The 16676-nt window shown below is 40.1% G+C and overlaps 1 protein-coding gene across 10 annotated transcripts in view; it reads left to right on the top strand.

Annotated features, from left to right (window-relative positions):
• The window catches only part of CCDC57 (coiled-coil domain containing 57), a 52358-nt gene that overhangs the window by 27337 nt on the left and 8345 nt on the right, over positions 1 to 16676 (top strand). For 6 of the 10 annotated variants that reach the window (XM_074889693.1, XM_074889694.1, XM_074889692.1 and 3 more), the window contains 6 exons: positions 118 to 304; positions 3100 to 3200; positions 7044 to 7272; positions 7936 to 8072; positions 14151 to 14273; positions 16001 to 16223. In XM_074889693.1, the coding sequence (XP_074745794.1) occupies positions 118 to 304; positions 3100 to 3200; positions 7044 to 7272; positions 7936 to 8072; positions 14151 to 14273; positions 16001 to 16223 (1000 nt within the window). Of the gene's footprint in view, positions 1 to 117; positions 305 to 3099; positions 3201 to 7043; positions 7273 to 7935; positions 8073 to 14150; positions 14274 to 15699; positions 15809 to 16000; positions 16224 to 16676 lie in introns of those variants that run through there. The other 4 variants (XM_074889700.1, XM_074889699.1, XM_074889701.1 and 1 more) reach the window with 4 other exon arrangements.

The raw sequence follows: 16676 nt of genomic DNA, 5'->3' as shown, positions 1-16676 counted from the left end.
GGTTCTTTTTTCACAAGTCTGTTCAGGGGTTGAAAATATTAGGATCTGTGTTTGTAGTGTTGTGGAGAGAATGTGTATTGCTCATTCATGAAGGGTTGTTGTACTTTTATTTTACAGGTAATTCAGTATGATGATAAAAGTTTTTCAAGCAGTGATATTCCTACCTTGGAAATAAAAAAGCTGCAGGAGCAGAATGCCAACCTTCGGGCTGCTATTGCACAAATGAGGAAAGAAATGGAGAGTCTCAATGAGCAGATGTTGTCCCCTCTTCCTCTGAGAGAGAAGAGACAGCTTGCAGAGCAAGGTGACAACTCTTGCCACAGAACTCTGAGTTCAGTTAAGGAAGTGTAGTGGTCATGGTGACGACCTGTGAGGGCTGCCCAACCCACAGGTGTGTAAAGATCGTGACCATAGGGTTCTCAGGATTCCACAATGCACAAGCACAGAGAAGTCTGAGATTCTGAGAATTTCTTTATTACAGATTACTACTGGTAAAAACAAATACATAGACACACACACTATAAGTCACTGCAAAATTACCACTAGGAAGAGCAAACATATATGTATATTGCAAGAGTAAAGCAAATATATATATATATTACAAGTTATTACAGAATCCCAACTAGTGAAGCAAGTATATAGGATCACAGAATGGTTTGGGTTGGAAGGGACCTTTAAAGATCACCTAGTCCAGCCCCCCTGCCACGGGCAGGAACATCTTTCACTAGATCAGATTGCTCAAAGCCCTGTCCAACCTGGCCTTGAACACTTCTAATGATGAAGCATGAACAACTTCCCTACACAACCTGTTGCAGTGTCTCACTACCCTTGTCATAAAAAAATTTCTTCAGAGGAGAGGTACTCTAGCCCTCTGATCATTTTCATGGGCCCCCGCTTTCACAGGTCCACCTCTTTCTTACAAACCTTTACCTATGCACATGCCTATAAATATATTATGTGAGGTATTGCTGGTATGACACTCACCAAACTGCTCCCAGAAGTGGGGCTAATCAACGATGGAAAAAAAAGTCTCACTTCAAAGATGATCCACATGACTGAGTCAGGAGTCAGGCAGGCGTCCCCAGTGAGGGTCTGGTCTGTTTGGGAGCTCATGTGCAGGGAGGATCTTGCAGAGAGGCTCATTTGGGGTAGGTAATGAGTTACTTTTTATGCCTTTTTGGTGTAGATATGTAAGTGGGCATAGGACATCAGTTTCAGGTGTAGCTGTTGCCGACTCCTGTTTTCCTGGAAGGTCAGTTTGTTATCACAGTTTCTTTGTCATGCACTCCTCAAGCTTTCTTTGTCCTGCCTACTACGGCTGAACCTAAGGAGAAACCCGTCTTTGTTAGTATGCTTACCGGGTGGCCTTTGTGGTGGCTCCATCAGGAAGCTAAAAATTTTAAAAAGTCTCAGTATTAAAAATATATAATACTCTCAAATGCATCAATTTACCAGGTATTGTCACACATTAGTTGGGTGGGTTTTAGCATCTCTTAAAAACATTTCAGCATATAATGTCTTACACTTACATTTTTACTTTTTTTTCATTATCCTTCATGGGAAAGTCAAAGCTGATAATGTTAAAAAGAAAAAAAAAAATCTGTGGAAGGTATGTCCATTACAACTAGATACATTTTGTAGTAAATTTCTGAGAATTTGTTACGTTCAGGTCTGATTGGCTCTTATGCAGGCCTGTTTAGAAACAAAACTGGATTTTTTCTTCATAAACATTCTTGTGACTTCTGGAAGTCTGGAGAAAAGAGCAAGGGAAATTAACTGTAACTTGGTAATGGAATAACCAGCTCTGATTTGTTTTGGTTTTTTTTTAAAAAATAGGCAAGGTATAACTTTTTCAAAGACATTTTTTACTTCTGTGGAATAAGCAGCCCTGTGTTTACCACCTTTTACCAGTTATATAAGTGCCAGTAGATCTCTGTGCCTCCTCTATGTAAACATTTCATTTCTAATTGCTTCAAACTATTCTAGAGCTACCATGCATTGTTTTCTGTATTTCAGAAAAAATAGGATGGGTTTGATGAAAGGTATTTTGTTATACCAACTGTTTTGCTGTTGTTATGCTTCCCTGTTTTAATTTTGAGACTGGATCTGTGCATTACCAGTTTGCAGAATTAGTTTTAAACTGTGATTTGTACAGTAGCGTGAAATCATAAGCTAATTGAGTGTGCAGGCATATTTAATAAATATAAGCATATTCTAACTTTGTAATTATAAGGCATTAATAACCAATTAAAGCAAAACCTCTGTTAATTTTAAATAAACAAATTTAAGCATAATTTTTTGTCACAGGCAGCTAAAGTTAGTCTACTGTTTTTTGAAGATGTCATAGTCCAATATGTAAAAGATTTACCACTGCTAGAGTTTAGCAGTGTCCAAGAGAAGCAATAATCTTTGTCAGCTGATAAATGTAAGTTTTCAGAACTGTATTACCCGTTTTCTTTATGGCTGAAATACTTTATTAAACTAAAATAATCTTTCTTATATCCCTTTTAAAAATGTTTGGAGATCGTATTCAATCACTAAAAGAGAGGATAATCTTAAATCTGAAATTTTTAAGACAATGGGAGAGTAACTTGGAAGGGCAGTTCTGGTTTCCAGAAAGTCATCTGTTCTTTCCCAACTTGTCCATATATATCAAAATGTTCAGACTCACATTTTTACTGGAATGAAAAGAAGAATTTTTCAGGATTAACTTCCATTTATTGGTGATTTTTTTCAACTGTGAGTGAAAGAAGCTACTATGTTGTAATTATTCTTGTTATGCTCAATATTGTCAGTTTCCCAAGAATGATTAAATAATGCAGTATTGGAAGGAAAAAAAACTTCTCTGTGCTCCTTACCCATGAATTGACCTTTCTAATGTGTCATCTCTAGTCACTTCTGTATTATGTAGCTGACTGATATTTGCGTATTGTGAGACTGTACTATTTTTGATATTTCTTCAGCTCTGTTTATAATGTATCTACTGAAGTGGTATGCATGTATATTAATGAGACAAAGTTCTGAAGCAGTTGTTGCTGTGAAAGCCTAAACCCTGTATAAATACATATACATTCATATTATACTCCTCTTCTCTTTTAGGTTCATTGTGCACAAACAAAATTTCAGCTGGAACCACTATGAGCAGTATCAAAGTCAGCTCAGCTAACTTGGATTGTATAGGAAACCCAGACACAGAAAAGGTATGAAGAGCTTTGAACTACCTAAAATATCTGTATGCATGTGTGTGTTTAAATAAATACATAGCATATTATTTTTGTTTGAATAAATATTAAAAACTGAAGCAATATATGCTTATGTGGACAGTTAGTAATGAGTGTAAGTTAGATGAGAGCCAGCAATGATTTTTTTCAACCAAACTTACGCTCATGCTTTCTAGGAAATAAATTTTGGCTAGTCATTCCCTGGCACAAGTCACTCCTGATCTTTCAAGCCTTCTTGATATTTTTTTTTCCACTGGCAAATTCTTAAACTGCTGTGTATCACCTCTTCGAGTTTTCCATTGTAAATCCGTATTTTATCCTTTTTTAAAAATAGAAAAAAGTCTTTCAATATGCCCTGTAATAAGGTGAATAGAGATGGAACTGTAGATGCTGTGTCACTCCTGGACTCTGATGTGAAGGTCCTGTGAAGCCTTGGTTGGGGATATATCTACCAGTGGCGTTGTGTGCTCAGTGAGGGGGATGTGCCTTTTCCTGGGAGAACCTGTACCTGCCGGCTCGCAGGGCTCGCTTCCACCAAGCCCACACTGGGGGGCTGCACTGTCAGGGCCAGCGGCCATGGCTGCCCTCTTGCCGGCCCCTGGGCCCCACCGATGGGACCTCCGGCTGTGGTGGGCTCCCGTGCGTGCCCCGCCGGCCGCTGGGGATGACTCGGTATGAGCAGGGGAACTGACTGAGCGTCGGCTTGGAGCTCTTGTCACCCACAAGGGAAAAACTCACTGGCTCTGGGAGCATTTTTACTCAGTTCTAGGGTTTACAAATGCCATTCCCATTGTGTTATTTTAAAGGGTAGGAACAATATCAGCATTAAAGTGTGACGGAGGCATCTCTCAGAAAATTAATAAATGAATTGAACACTCAGACAGATAATCTAATACTGTGTAAGGAGTAAGTCACTATATGTCCTCCGCTCCCATCTCCCAGCAATTTTGTGGTGTGGTAGATGGAGCCTAAAGTAAGATAGGTTAAAATACAATTAAAAAATAAGGGGTTTCTAATTTTCGAGTCATCTGTGAAATCTACCAGTATCTGTTTCATGGTTCAATCTTACTGTTAAGGCTCACCAGTAACCATCTAAATTCAATAAAATGGAAATAATACCTAGGTAATAAATAAGGATGAGAGGTGCTGATTATGTTAAAAGGTAAGAGCTTTAAGAACTGAGCAATATCAATGTTCAAATAAAACTTTGGAGCTTTGGGAACCTTGTGTGAAAACATATACAACCCACCAGGTGCAGATCACATTTAATCTTAGAAGTATCTTTTTGTTGAATATAGAAGGAAATTTGTTTGTTCCTGCTGTCAAATTATATTTAGGAAATTGTTGTGTACCAGTATAGACAACACAGATACACTTTTTCTCTTTGGCCACTTCCAGAATTAGATGAAAACTGAATTTTACACCAACTGTTATTTTCTGTTGCAGAAAATGTGTTACAAACTACTGTCCAAGATGCATTCTCATTTTCTTCACATTTCATTAAGTGGGGATAGAGCCTTAGAAGAGTAGAGCGTGGCTTTGCCTCAGAGACAGTACGATAGGAACTGAACAATCTCTGTGCCAAAAATTAATCCTTTGCTTCCTGACGCTAAACTATAATTGAATGCTCAGGGCTGGATATGAGAACAAGAACATTTTTCAGGCAGAAATGTGCATCTTCAGTGTGAAATGCTGAATTACTTGCGCTTTATATGTATAGGCACATAGTAAATAGCAGATGCACAGGCCAAAACTTGAAGTGAACAAAATGCTGGAATTGTAGTTAATGCCATCTTCATTGATGTTGAACTATCATTTCCTGTCTATTTCTGCTGCCTGCTTTATTTCTTCTTCCTTAGTGCATAAGAAGCCTTCTTAGGCATAGACTGGCAGTTGGAAACAGTCCTGAGAATATCTAACAAACAATGGGCAAAACTTCATTAGAATTCCCTACTGGATTTTAGAAGTGCTTATATTTTAACATTCTTCTACACTGTCTTTGTGCTTCTTAATGTTTATTAATTGTATGCTAAGGATGTATTTAAGGCCATGGTGAATTACAGGCAAAAATATTTCTGCCTCAGGGAGTTTAGAATCTTTTGAGCAATAATGGTAACTAAATGTGGGGGTGCAGATGTGAAGTCAATACAGAGAGTGATAGTTTTCTTTTTTCCATATATACAACAGAGGTTCTGGGACCATAATCTCAAAATTATAGACTCCAGAGCTAAAATGTAGCTAAAAAAAGAGAGGAAATTTTATTGTGGAAACTAGCAAAATAGGCATGTAGACTTTTGCGAGTATGTATATTTTTCTTCTTTTCTCTTTGTATCAGCTCTGAGGAGAGTTTTGTCTCCCACCTTTTTTTAGTACCCATCTTTTCCATGTTTTCTCTTTTGTATTGTAGAGTTTTACTCTGGACATGGATCTAAATGTAAAAAGGTTTCCGAGTTCCACTCCTAACTCTACAGCTTACAGTCTGTCACCTGAAAAAAAAAATCTTCTGTGTAATGCATTTGAATGTTTTTATGAAAAGTTCAGGAAAAATAGAAGTTTAAGCAAATGGTATTCCTGTCCCAGCCATGTGATGTACTTTTACCTCTTGGTGCAGTGAAGGTGGTACATAATGTGACAACCAGTAGTATCACAATTGGTCATTGCCCTGACCTCTCTTTATGTTAAGGCTCAGTGTGTTAATTTCACTATTCATGTGATGAGGGTAGAATGCAGTAATTTGTGGCTGTTTACATTAATTGCGTTTATGTAAATTGCTATATGTACGCCAAAGTGGTGTTCCTTTTTTTCACTTTGATGCCTGTCTGCATATTTTTCAATTCTAGTCCTGCACTAATTTCTCCACCTTTCTCCCCGATAGTGTTTGTGGACCTGTGTGCTTTCTGTGTATGTTCTTGAAGGCCTCCTCTTTTATGGTAAAGCTATCCAAAGAAATAAGAGAATGGGACTTGCATGGCACACTGAGGCAATGGTGGTGTGGATAACACCTTTCAATGTGTATTCCCTGAATCACAGTGTTCAGGATGATTTAGTTGAAAACTGGTTGGAATCGCACAGTTACAGTGTAGTGCACTGCTAGCTAGTTTATATATAGAAGAGGAAACGTATAGATGAGCAAGAGTTTTGTAAAACAATTTTAATGTGTGTGACGTATTTAGATACTTGTGGCAATGTGTAGTATTTATAAAGTCTGTAGGGACATGATTTGTTCAGTGAATTATGAGTATTTAAATGGATATTGAAACGTCTCCTCTAGTAAGGGGGCTGAAAGAGTACAGTATATAGCTCTTGAAAAACAAGGATGTGATCTTTTGGGTAAATACTTTAACATAATGTATATGTGCAAGTGGATTCAACTGGGTTTGCAGAGACAAAACCAATTGTAGAATCTTTACTTTTCACTCTGCAGCCTTTCTTTTTAAAACAGCATTTTATAGTCATATCTACCCCATATGTGTGTATGCATTTGATGATTACACAAAGAAGGGTTTGTGGTAGCTTGCTATATGCTGTAAAGTGTTTTTTTCCACATTTTATCTTAAAATTAACTGCTCTCTAGTTTACAGTTATATGGTGTTTATCCTATGTGTATTATTTTACACCTGTAGTTAACAATATTTGTGGGACCGTCCCAGGCTGTTATAGTTTGCCCTATATTGCTAACAAAATCTTGAAAATGGACTCTCAAAAATGGGCTGTAGACCAACTTTATGCTTTTTCTTCAACTGGCTTCTAATGTGTGTTTGTACAAATCTCTAAACCCACAGACCACAGTATTCATTATAAGCACTATCTGGTTTTTTTCAGGGGCAAAAACCCAAAGTTCTTGAAGAAAAGGTGGTAGATCTTGGACAACAGTTACCTGATGCAGGTCCTGGTGTTGGTCTTCAGTATGGTGTCAGCTGCCCTCTACAAGGAATGCAAAATAAACTGAAGGAAGCAGCAAGAAAAATCTCAATTCTGAGCCAAGAGAAGCAGCAGCTGATTGAAATGGGAAACAGACTCAGGGCAGAACTTGGAATGGTATTAAAGGAAGGTAAATTTATTCTACAGAAGAGTGCTAGCTTACGTATTTAGAATAAAACCTGGAAATCAGTTCATCCTTTGAGCTGGAGAGAGCTAGGCTTTAATATGAAAGCAAAGTGCTGGACCTGACGGATTCTTAATCTGCACAGTTTGTGTGAGACTGTGGTGGTAATTGTTGCAAGTAAGATTATCCTGTGATAAGAGGTGCTAACAGAACAGTGGGAGTCTGTAGGCAGTAACTTTTTGTTGATGAACATCTTAGATGAAGGATTCCCTGGTCCTTAGGTGTCAGCATGGGAACTGGAAGTTGAACTAAGACTTCTTTTAAGAGCAGAAAAGAAGTGGTTCATCTCTTAGAATAAAAAATAATGCTTTATGAAAGTGGAAGAGAAAGCAGAATAAGCTTACTGTAGAGTAAACTTGAATCAGCAGCATATATACTGTAAGAAGATTTCACTGTGGACATTTAAGTTCCATGCAACAGTTGCTCTTGCCATGAAGCAAAGGACGAAAACATGAGGCCCATTTCTGCATAGCACTGAATTCATCTGCAGTGAGAAGGCTCGTGTTCTGTGGTTCGTTTATATCCACTATAAACACTTGCTGGGAATGTAATATTGATGACAAAATAACAACAGAGAATGCCTTCCTTAGTATTTTCTCTCCTTTATAGGACTTTGGTATCCTGTTAGCTGTGAGCACTGCACAGTTTGTATTGCCTCTGGTAGTCTTTTTCCAAGAGAGCTTGTCAAAAGAACACAGTGTCAGCTATCAGCTTTAAAGCATCTACAGCACAGACTTACAACACAGGTAATGATATGCTCTCTGAAATCTAGTAATAATAGCAGTTAAGCCAGTTCTAATTCCATGAATATAACTCTCTTTAAAATAGTGCATTTAAATGTCTTTTACTGACTTTAGCTGAAATCATCCTTTGGGACCTTGGAGGATTTCATAAAATCATAGAATATCCCGAGCTGGAAGGGACCAATAAGGATCTTTGAGTCCTGACTTCACACACAGGGCATCCTAGAAGTTAAACCATGTATCTAAGATCATTGTCCAAATGCTTCTTGAACACCGACAGGCTTGGAGCCATGACCACTCCCTGGGGAGTTTGTTCCAATGCTTGACCACCCTCTCAGGGAAGAACTTCTTCCTGATATCCAGTCTGAACTTCCCCTGATGCAGCTTTAAGCCATTCCCTTGCATCTTATCACCAGAAACCAGAAAGCAGAGATCAGCACCTCTGTCTCTTCTCCCCCTTGTGAGGAAGTTGTAGAGAGCAATGAGGTCCTCCATCAGTCTCCTCTTTTCTAAGCTGAACAAGCCAAGTATCCTCAGGCACTCCTCATAAGTCTTGCCCTCTAGTCCCATCTTTGTTGCCCTCCTTCGACAACAAAATTCTAATATTTCTGTATCCTCATATTATGGAGCCCAAAACTGCTCACAGTACTTGAGGTGAGGCTACACCAGTGGTGAGTATAGTGGGACAATCAGTCCTTTTGACTGATTAACTACATTGTGCCTAAGGCACCCCAGGATATGGTTGACCCTTTTGGCCACCAGAGCACACTGTTCACTCATGCTGAGCTTACCACCAGCCAAAACCCCCAGCTCCCTTTCTGCAGGGCTGCGCTCCAGCCTCTTGTCCCCCAGTCTGTATGGATGTCCAGGATTACACTGTCCCAGGTGCAGAATCCAGCATTTGCTCTTGTTAAATTTCATACAGTTGGTGATTGCCAAGCACTCCAATCTATCAAGATCTCTCTGTAAGATCTCTCTGCCCTCAGGGGAATCAACAAGTCCTCCTAATTTAGTATCATTGGCAAACTTACCTAGTGTGTACTCAACCCCTGTGTCCAGGTCATGGATAAAAATATTGAAGAGAACTAGCCCTAAAATTGAGCCTTGGAGAACACCACTAGTGACTGTTTGCCAGCCAGATGTTACCCCATTTCCTTAAAGGGTTGTATTTGGGACTTCAAAATCAACTTTTTTAAACATTATTTTCATCCGAGGAATTTCAGAAACACTTGTGTTAATGCAGCATAAACGCAATCCTGAATTGCAAGTATGAGTTTCATAAAGCTTAGTTTTAAATAAGATAGGCCATTTGAAGGATTTGCAGTATGTTCCAAGATAAACTTGAAAATGATTAATCAGTGAGCATATTTCCAAATATCCATGGCGGTGGGATGTTAAAGCACCCTTGTCAAAATTATTGTAATACCATATATTCCATATATGATAGCAGGATATATAATTAACCTGTCTCTTATCTTTTGTAATTAAACTACTACTTTTAATAGTTAAATTGCAGCTTTCATTAGAGACAAAACTGGGTAAATCCTGGCTCCCCTAGTAGTTAGTGGCAGACCTCCCAGTGACTTCGATAGTCAGGATTTCACTATGTACTTTATTTAATTGATCAGCAGATTTGTTCTTGTGAGGATTGAGTCAGAGCAGCTGATTGTCGCTGTAGTTTTGAGGGCAGTAAACAATGTTCTTTCAGAAAGCGTGAGGTTGTTGCTCCAACGTATAAAACTCCAGTAGAATTATTAACCAAGTTCAGCTGGGGAAATACTTCCTCTGGGAACCCCTCTGGGCAACTTGTTCCAGTGTTCGATCACCCTCCCAGTAAAGAAGCTTGGGGGGGTTTTTTTCCCCTTTATGCTTAAGCAGAATGTCCTGTACGTCACTTTCTGCCCATTGCTTCTTGTTCTTCCACTGTATACCACTGAATCTGGCTCAGTCATCTTTTATCTCCTCCCACCATCCCCATCAGGTACTTAGACATGTTGAAAAGATCACTCCTGACTTACCGTTTCTGGAGGCTAAACAAGGCCAGCTTCCCCGGCCCTTCCTCCTGTGTCACTGGTCGTCTTTGTGACTGTTTGCTGGACTTGCTCTGGTATGTCCATGTCTGTCTTTTACTGGGGAGACCAAAAGTGGGCACAATACTCTAAATGTGGTTGCACCAGTGCTTGGTAGAGGGAAATAGTCACCTCCCTTGACCTGCTGGCAGTGCTTTTCGTGATGCAGCCCAGGAGGCTGTTGGCCAAAGGCCTCAAGAATGCATTGCTACCTCATGTTCACCTTGTAGTCCACCAGGTTTCCTGTTTCTTTTCTGCTGAGCTGCTTTCCAAGCAGTCACCCTCCAGTCTATTAGATTGAAACTGCAATCTCCTTTGCCTTTGGGGAAAAATCAACTGAATTAAAGCTAATCTCCTCTAGAGGATCCTGTTTACTTTTAATTCTCTCTTTATGCATTCTTATTTCTCTTAATTGAAATCAAGAACAGATTGAGAGTGTTTTGTGGATTACTAAAGTTCATCCAGGAGATGATTGAAGTTTAATGTTTCTCTTTTTACATACTAAGATCTCTGTGATAACATGAAACTACACAGGAGATAATCCTCTCAGGTTGTCAGGTTGCACTAAAAAATCATAATTGTCAGTCATTTACTTGAAAATTTTACCATATGAACACATTCTAAAAACGTCTTAAAAGTTTTCACATCTAGACACATTCTAAAAAGATGGAATAACCACGTATTCATTTTGTGCAGGCCATCCTGTGGTTTTTTTGAGCCTGAAGTTATCACTAATTTCTTCAGATGTTATCTAGTTGGCCTAGGTGTATTATAAAGTATATGAACCGTCTGGCCAGACAGTTTGAATGGCAAAGGTGAGTTTCTTAAAAGAGCCAGTGGAAGTAAATTCTAATTAATATTTGATTTTTCTTACAGTTAAGAATGGTGATAAAGAAAAAAACACCATACTAACCTCTGTAGTTCCTTAGAATAGTGCTACAAATTAGGTAAATGAAAGCTAAATGGCTCAGCTGGTACTAATTTAACCAGTTGTATGTCTGAGGATGACCCACTTTCAATTTGCAGTTTAGTTCTGCTGAAAATAGGTTTTTTCCCCGTGAAGTGAAACAGCGCTGCAGATTAAGCCACGTAATTATACCCATGACAGATGTTAGCTGGATTAATTACAAAAGCTTCTGGGTTAGTAGATCTGAGAAAATAGTGTAAAAAGTTGAAGTGCAAAGATCATCCGGCAATTGAATTTGAGAACAAGTGTTGAGACGGCCAAGTTCAGTGTTCTGCTATCAGGTCTTTAGGCAGACAGTTATCCAGCTTCTGTACAGGATTGCTGTTCTTTTGGATAAAGAATAGTAGTAAAAACAGGTAGTGCTTGTTTAGAGGCCTCAAACATTGGAATATGAAAGGAAAAGGCTCTCCAAGCATTCAAAGCATCAGTATTTCAGCTGGGACAGCTATATGTACATGTTTCTTGGCTAAGGTGAATCCATCAGATTGAATCTATGGTGACATTTTGGAATATGTTCTAAAGGAACCTGGCAGGGAAGAACTCTGTGTTTGGATGTCCTATCACAGGTGCTTGAATTTCTCTTAGCTTTTCCCTAGCAGAAGATACCCAACAGGAGGGGCACTCCTGTTTGATGGGGAAAGGTTGCCTGAAGTCCAAAAGGCTGTGCTGTTAGAGTCAATTAGAACCAAATCTGAACAGATTGCATGAGTGGAAATAACCCTTTGTTCTTCTTTACTGCTCATTAGTCAATGAAGAAGTTTTAAAGGTTGCACTGTGAGCAAACATTGTAAACCATCCATCAGACAGTGATAAACTGAGAATGCCATCTGCTGTACCTTTACAGAGCTAATGGAGACTTATTCTTCCTTAGATATAGCGGATAGTCTAAGATAACAGAAATTGAGAACTGTAACAGGTCAGTCAGGTAAGCACAATGTGAACTGGAGAATCTGGTATATTTTACCAAATTGATCTAATCAAACTTTTTTGATGTCAAAAGTATTAGTGAGGGCATCAGAAATACTAGTTAGGACATACCATAGTGCAAGCCATCTGGGTTCTGAGACTGGTAGGGCTCACATTGTTTAAGCTCTGTGAGAACAGGTCTGGGAATGCAGCATTTTTTTGCAACTCTTCATTGACAGTCTGAGGACCTGATCAAGAGCTGTCACTGCAGCACTGTCACAAGAAGTATTAGCATCTTATAGTGTGAGGAAGGTCCTCAGAGAAAAGAATCAGGGAGCATTGAATAAATAGCCTTACTGGCATATCAATGATACATCTTATGGGACAGTGGTATGGGCTATTTCTGGAGCAGGAGATCTTAAACTTCTTGTGAAGAAGGTCAACTGTGGTCCTAGATGACAGTCCTGAGCATATGATTCTGGTTTCCCCTCTTGTGGGGTTTCAGAAGGAAATAGGTGAGGCAGCTGTTAAAGTGTGCAGAGTACCTGGAAAGGTGAACTTACTGTGGATATATAATTTGTTTGGGATGCTTTGTGAACATCTTATTAAAGTCACACACTTGGCATCCTTTGTTCACTTGAACTTTCAGTTCAGTGAACTGTTTCTTAATCTCTTAAACTCTAACACTGGGAATAATTTTTACAGAGGAGATTAGGGTCCAGCAAAGCATTTGATTAGACCTTTTGTAGCCTGCTTGTTTCATTTGTGCACTGCTTGGATCGAGGTCTGAAAAGGATTAGCTAAATGCTTATGCTAAACGTATGTAAAAGCAATTTCCAGATCTGGGCAAAATTGCCTCAAATCAAAACCACATTTTTTACAATTTTTTTTCTCCACCTCTTAGTTTTTTTTTCTTTCACAATTCATAACTTAGCTGACTCTTAAATTGAGACCAATGAATATTCATTGCTTATCCATCCCAGTCTTCCCTTGCCTATTTTTAATGAGCTAGGTACTGTGTTTGCTGTTTTTCTGACATGTCTCCCATGTTCTTTTTAAAATCATTAAAGATTGTTCTTGCTTTTATAAGAATAAATAGATTTAAAAGATACAATGTGTCCATGGCTCTTGAAGAGGTAGCATTTGGCTGTGAGTTTCCAGGTGGTGTGCTAAACTCCAGTAGCCCAACCTCTTCAGCTCATGAGTTGCTTTGAGGTCATGGTTGAAGTGGCTGTCATTGAGGATCTTTCCAGCTCTGGAACCTTTGGGATCATCTGTGTTACTGCTGGAATTTGTCCAGACTAGAAGGAAGAATAGCCCTTCTCATATCCAAGCTGTTCATCTTCAGTAGTCTCATTCCAGGCTGCTCTTTACCCAGAACATACCCGCTGAGGCTTCAGCTCCTGCACTAAAGCTGAGCTCCAGGTTGAGCTTGAAACACTGCTATTCTAGTTTGGGTGGTTTTCTTCTAGGTAATCACTCTTACGAGCCAGGCCACATTTGCTCCTGTGTTCAAGATCATCATCCTTATGAAAAACTGAGAGAATTTATTACTATCATTTACTATATTACTATATACAGGAATTTCAGTGTCAGTTATTTTATGATGGGCTCATGTTTTATTTATTTGGTCTTAAATATATAGCAGAAGACTTTGATATTTATTTTTGTCTCCTTTAGCAGGGCTGAAGCAGTTTGCTTTTCATCAAATCTCATTTTAATTGCTACATGTTGAAAGTTGCTGAAACTCTGTGGGGTAATTAGCTCTTTTTAGTCATGGACAAATTACTTTTCCATAGCTGCTTTATTTTATTTGGCTTTTCAGGACTTCTTTGGGAGTTTTTCTTCGTAATTTAATCATGGGAAAAGACAAAAGTGAAGGATGACCCTGACAATATAAACTTGAGTAACAAGCAGGATGGTAGTAACAGCATCAAGAAATGTAGATTTTGAACAGATTTAGTGAAAGGTTTATTAGGAGGGTAGTGTAGCCCTGTTCATCTGAAGGGAAAATAATTTTATTTAATGTTATTTATAAGTGATTATTTTAAATATAGCAGTATAACAGCAAACTGAGCTATAAATGTATTATTTTTAGAGACCATGAGTTATTTGTGTTAATGTCATATTTCACATTAGGAGCTGCAGTATGCAAAGCAACAGCATCCCTCAAGGATCTCTTCTCTAATTGCCCGCCCTAGCTTAAAGGAAGCAGCAGCTCCAGGCAGCTGTGGGGAAGAAACAGAATTACCATCCACTGAGGTACAGTGCAGTTTTATCACCAATGTAATTTGCCTTCAGTTGGATTTTTTCAGTTGCAATTACTCAACAGTCATCTCCTGGAAGACTTAAAAAATATGGGGTTTTTTAAGTTATGCATTGTTCCTGTACAAAATAGTATTTGTTAATACTTATAGAATCACAGAATGGTTTGGGTTGGGAGGGACCTTAAAGCCCATCCAGTTCCAACCCCCCTGTCCCGGTCAGGGACACCTTCCACTAGCCCAGGTTGCCCAAAGCCCCGTCCAACCTGGCCTTGAACCCTTCCAGGGAGGGGGCAGCCACAGCTTCTCTGGGCAGCCTGTGCCAGGGCCTCACCCCCCTCACAGGGAAGAATTTCTTCCTTACATCTCATCTAAATCTGCCCTCTTTGAGTTTAGACCCGTTCCCGCTCATCCTATCCCTACACCCCCCTGATCAAGAGTCCCTCCCCCCTTTCCTGTAGCCCCTTTCAGTCCTGGGAGGCCGCTCTAAGGTCTCCCTGGAGCCTTCTCTTCTCCAGCTGAACCCCCCAACTCTCTCAGCCTGTCCTCACAGCGGGGGTGCTCCAGCCCCCCCCGAGCATCTTCATGGCCTCCTCTGGCCCCACTCGAGCAGGTCCGTGTCCTTCTGCTGTTGGTGTCCCCAGAGCTGGACCCAGCACTGCAGGGGGGTCTCCCGAGAGCAGAGCAGAGGGGGAGAATCCCCCCCTCGCCCTGCTGCCCACACTGCTCTGGGTGCAGCCCAGCACACGCATGGCTTTCTGGGCTGCCAGCGCACGTTGCTGGCTCACAGGCAGTTTTCCACCCACCAACACCCAAAGTCCTTCTCCTTGGGGCTGCTCTCAATCCCCTTCTCACCCAGCCTGGATTTGTGCTTGGGATTGCCCCGGCCCATGGGCAGGACCTTGCCCTTGGCCTTGTTGAACTCCATGAGATTTGCACGTCCCACCTCTCCAGCCTGTCCAGGTCCCTCTGGATGGCATATCCCTTCCCTCTGCGTGTCACCGCACCACACAGCTCGGTGTCAGCGGCGAAGGTGCTGAGGGTCCCTTGATCCCACCTTCCATGTTGCTGACAAATATGTTAAACAGCATTGATCCCAACACCAACCCCTGAGGAACGCCACTCGTCACTGCTCTCCGCTCAGTCATGGAGCAGTTGACCACAACTCTTTGAGTGAGACCATCCAGCCAATTTTTTATCCACTGAGTGGTCCATCCGTCAAATCCACATCTCTCCGATTTAAGAGAGACAAGGACAGTGTCAAATGCTTTGCACAAGTCTAGGCAGATGACATCAGTTGCTCTTCCCTTATCCACCAACACTGTAGCCCCATCATAGAAGGCCACCAAATTTTTCAGGCACAATTTGCCCTTAGTGAAGCCATTTGCTGTCACCAATCACCTCCTTATTTTCCATGTGCACAGTTTCCAGGAAGATCTGCTCCTTGAGCTTTCCAGACACAGAGGTGAGACTGACTGGCCTGTAGTTCCCTGTATCTTAATAAACTTAATAAACTAGGGTTCCTCAATCACTTTCATGATGTTGTAATTAATCTTCTTGTACAACCACTAAAAATCAAAAATAATAATTTTCTTTTGTCTTGCCTCTTGCTGAAACCTTCTATCTTTCCAAGACCAAGATGCCACTATGAGATTTAATCAATTTTCAGATGTCTTTGATGTGAAAAGTATGTATCTCTGTAAATTTGTGTTTGAACTTGAACAGGTTCAGCTAGATTTCTCTATTGAAAATCATGGGCCAGAGCAACAAAAGGCAGATACATCCTCAAAGATCATTCAAAGCCAGCCACTCAGGCAGAGTCCTAGTCAAACCCAACAGGTCCAGCTTTCTTCATCTAGAGCACATAGTTTCTGCCAAGGTATTTGGCAAACTTTAGAAATGGGATCAAGCCCTTCCATTCTCAGTCCTCAAAAGAACACTGACCAAGGTAAGCATGCTTTGTAAAGTAGTCACAGTATTTGACTCTTCTGGAAGAATGGAAGTACGGTGGTGGATTCTGCCCCCCTTCCACTGAATTTTTTACATGACTGCTACTGTTGTTACGGCCCTGTAATCAGAATCTGAAGGTCTAATGACTTACTTGAAGGGAATTTCACTGTTGGCCACACAAGTAAAAATTAAGAGGAATGCCTATATAGTTCTCTGGTTTTAATGCCGTTGTTGCAAATACTTCTCCCCTTTTATTAAATACTCCTGGAAAATGCAAATACCCTTCTATTTTGACATAGTCTAAACCTTATCTGGGGCAGATATGAAAGTGTCCATCTGATAATTGCACACTTCATGTTTTGCCAAGTGACTTAGATCAAATTGTAATTTAGCAAATCCTTCCTTAATCGTTATTTTTATGGCAGGTTAATAGCTACAGTACTGCTTAGTG

Source organism: Strix uralensis, chromosome 19 (assembly GCF_047716275.1).
Source record: "Strix uralensis isolate ZFMK-TIS-50842 chromosome 19, bStrUra1, whole genome shotgun sequence".
NCBI classification, from domain to species: domain Eukaryota; kingdom Metazoa; phylum Chordata; class Aves; order Strigiformes; family Strigidae; genus Strix; species Strix uralensis.
The sequence above is the reverse complement of the archived record's forward strand: the minus strand, read 5'-3'. Positions and strand labels throughout refer to the sequence as shown.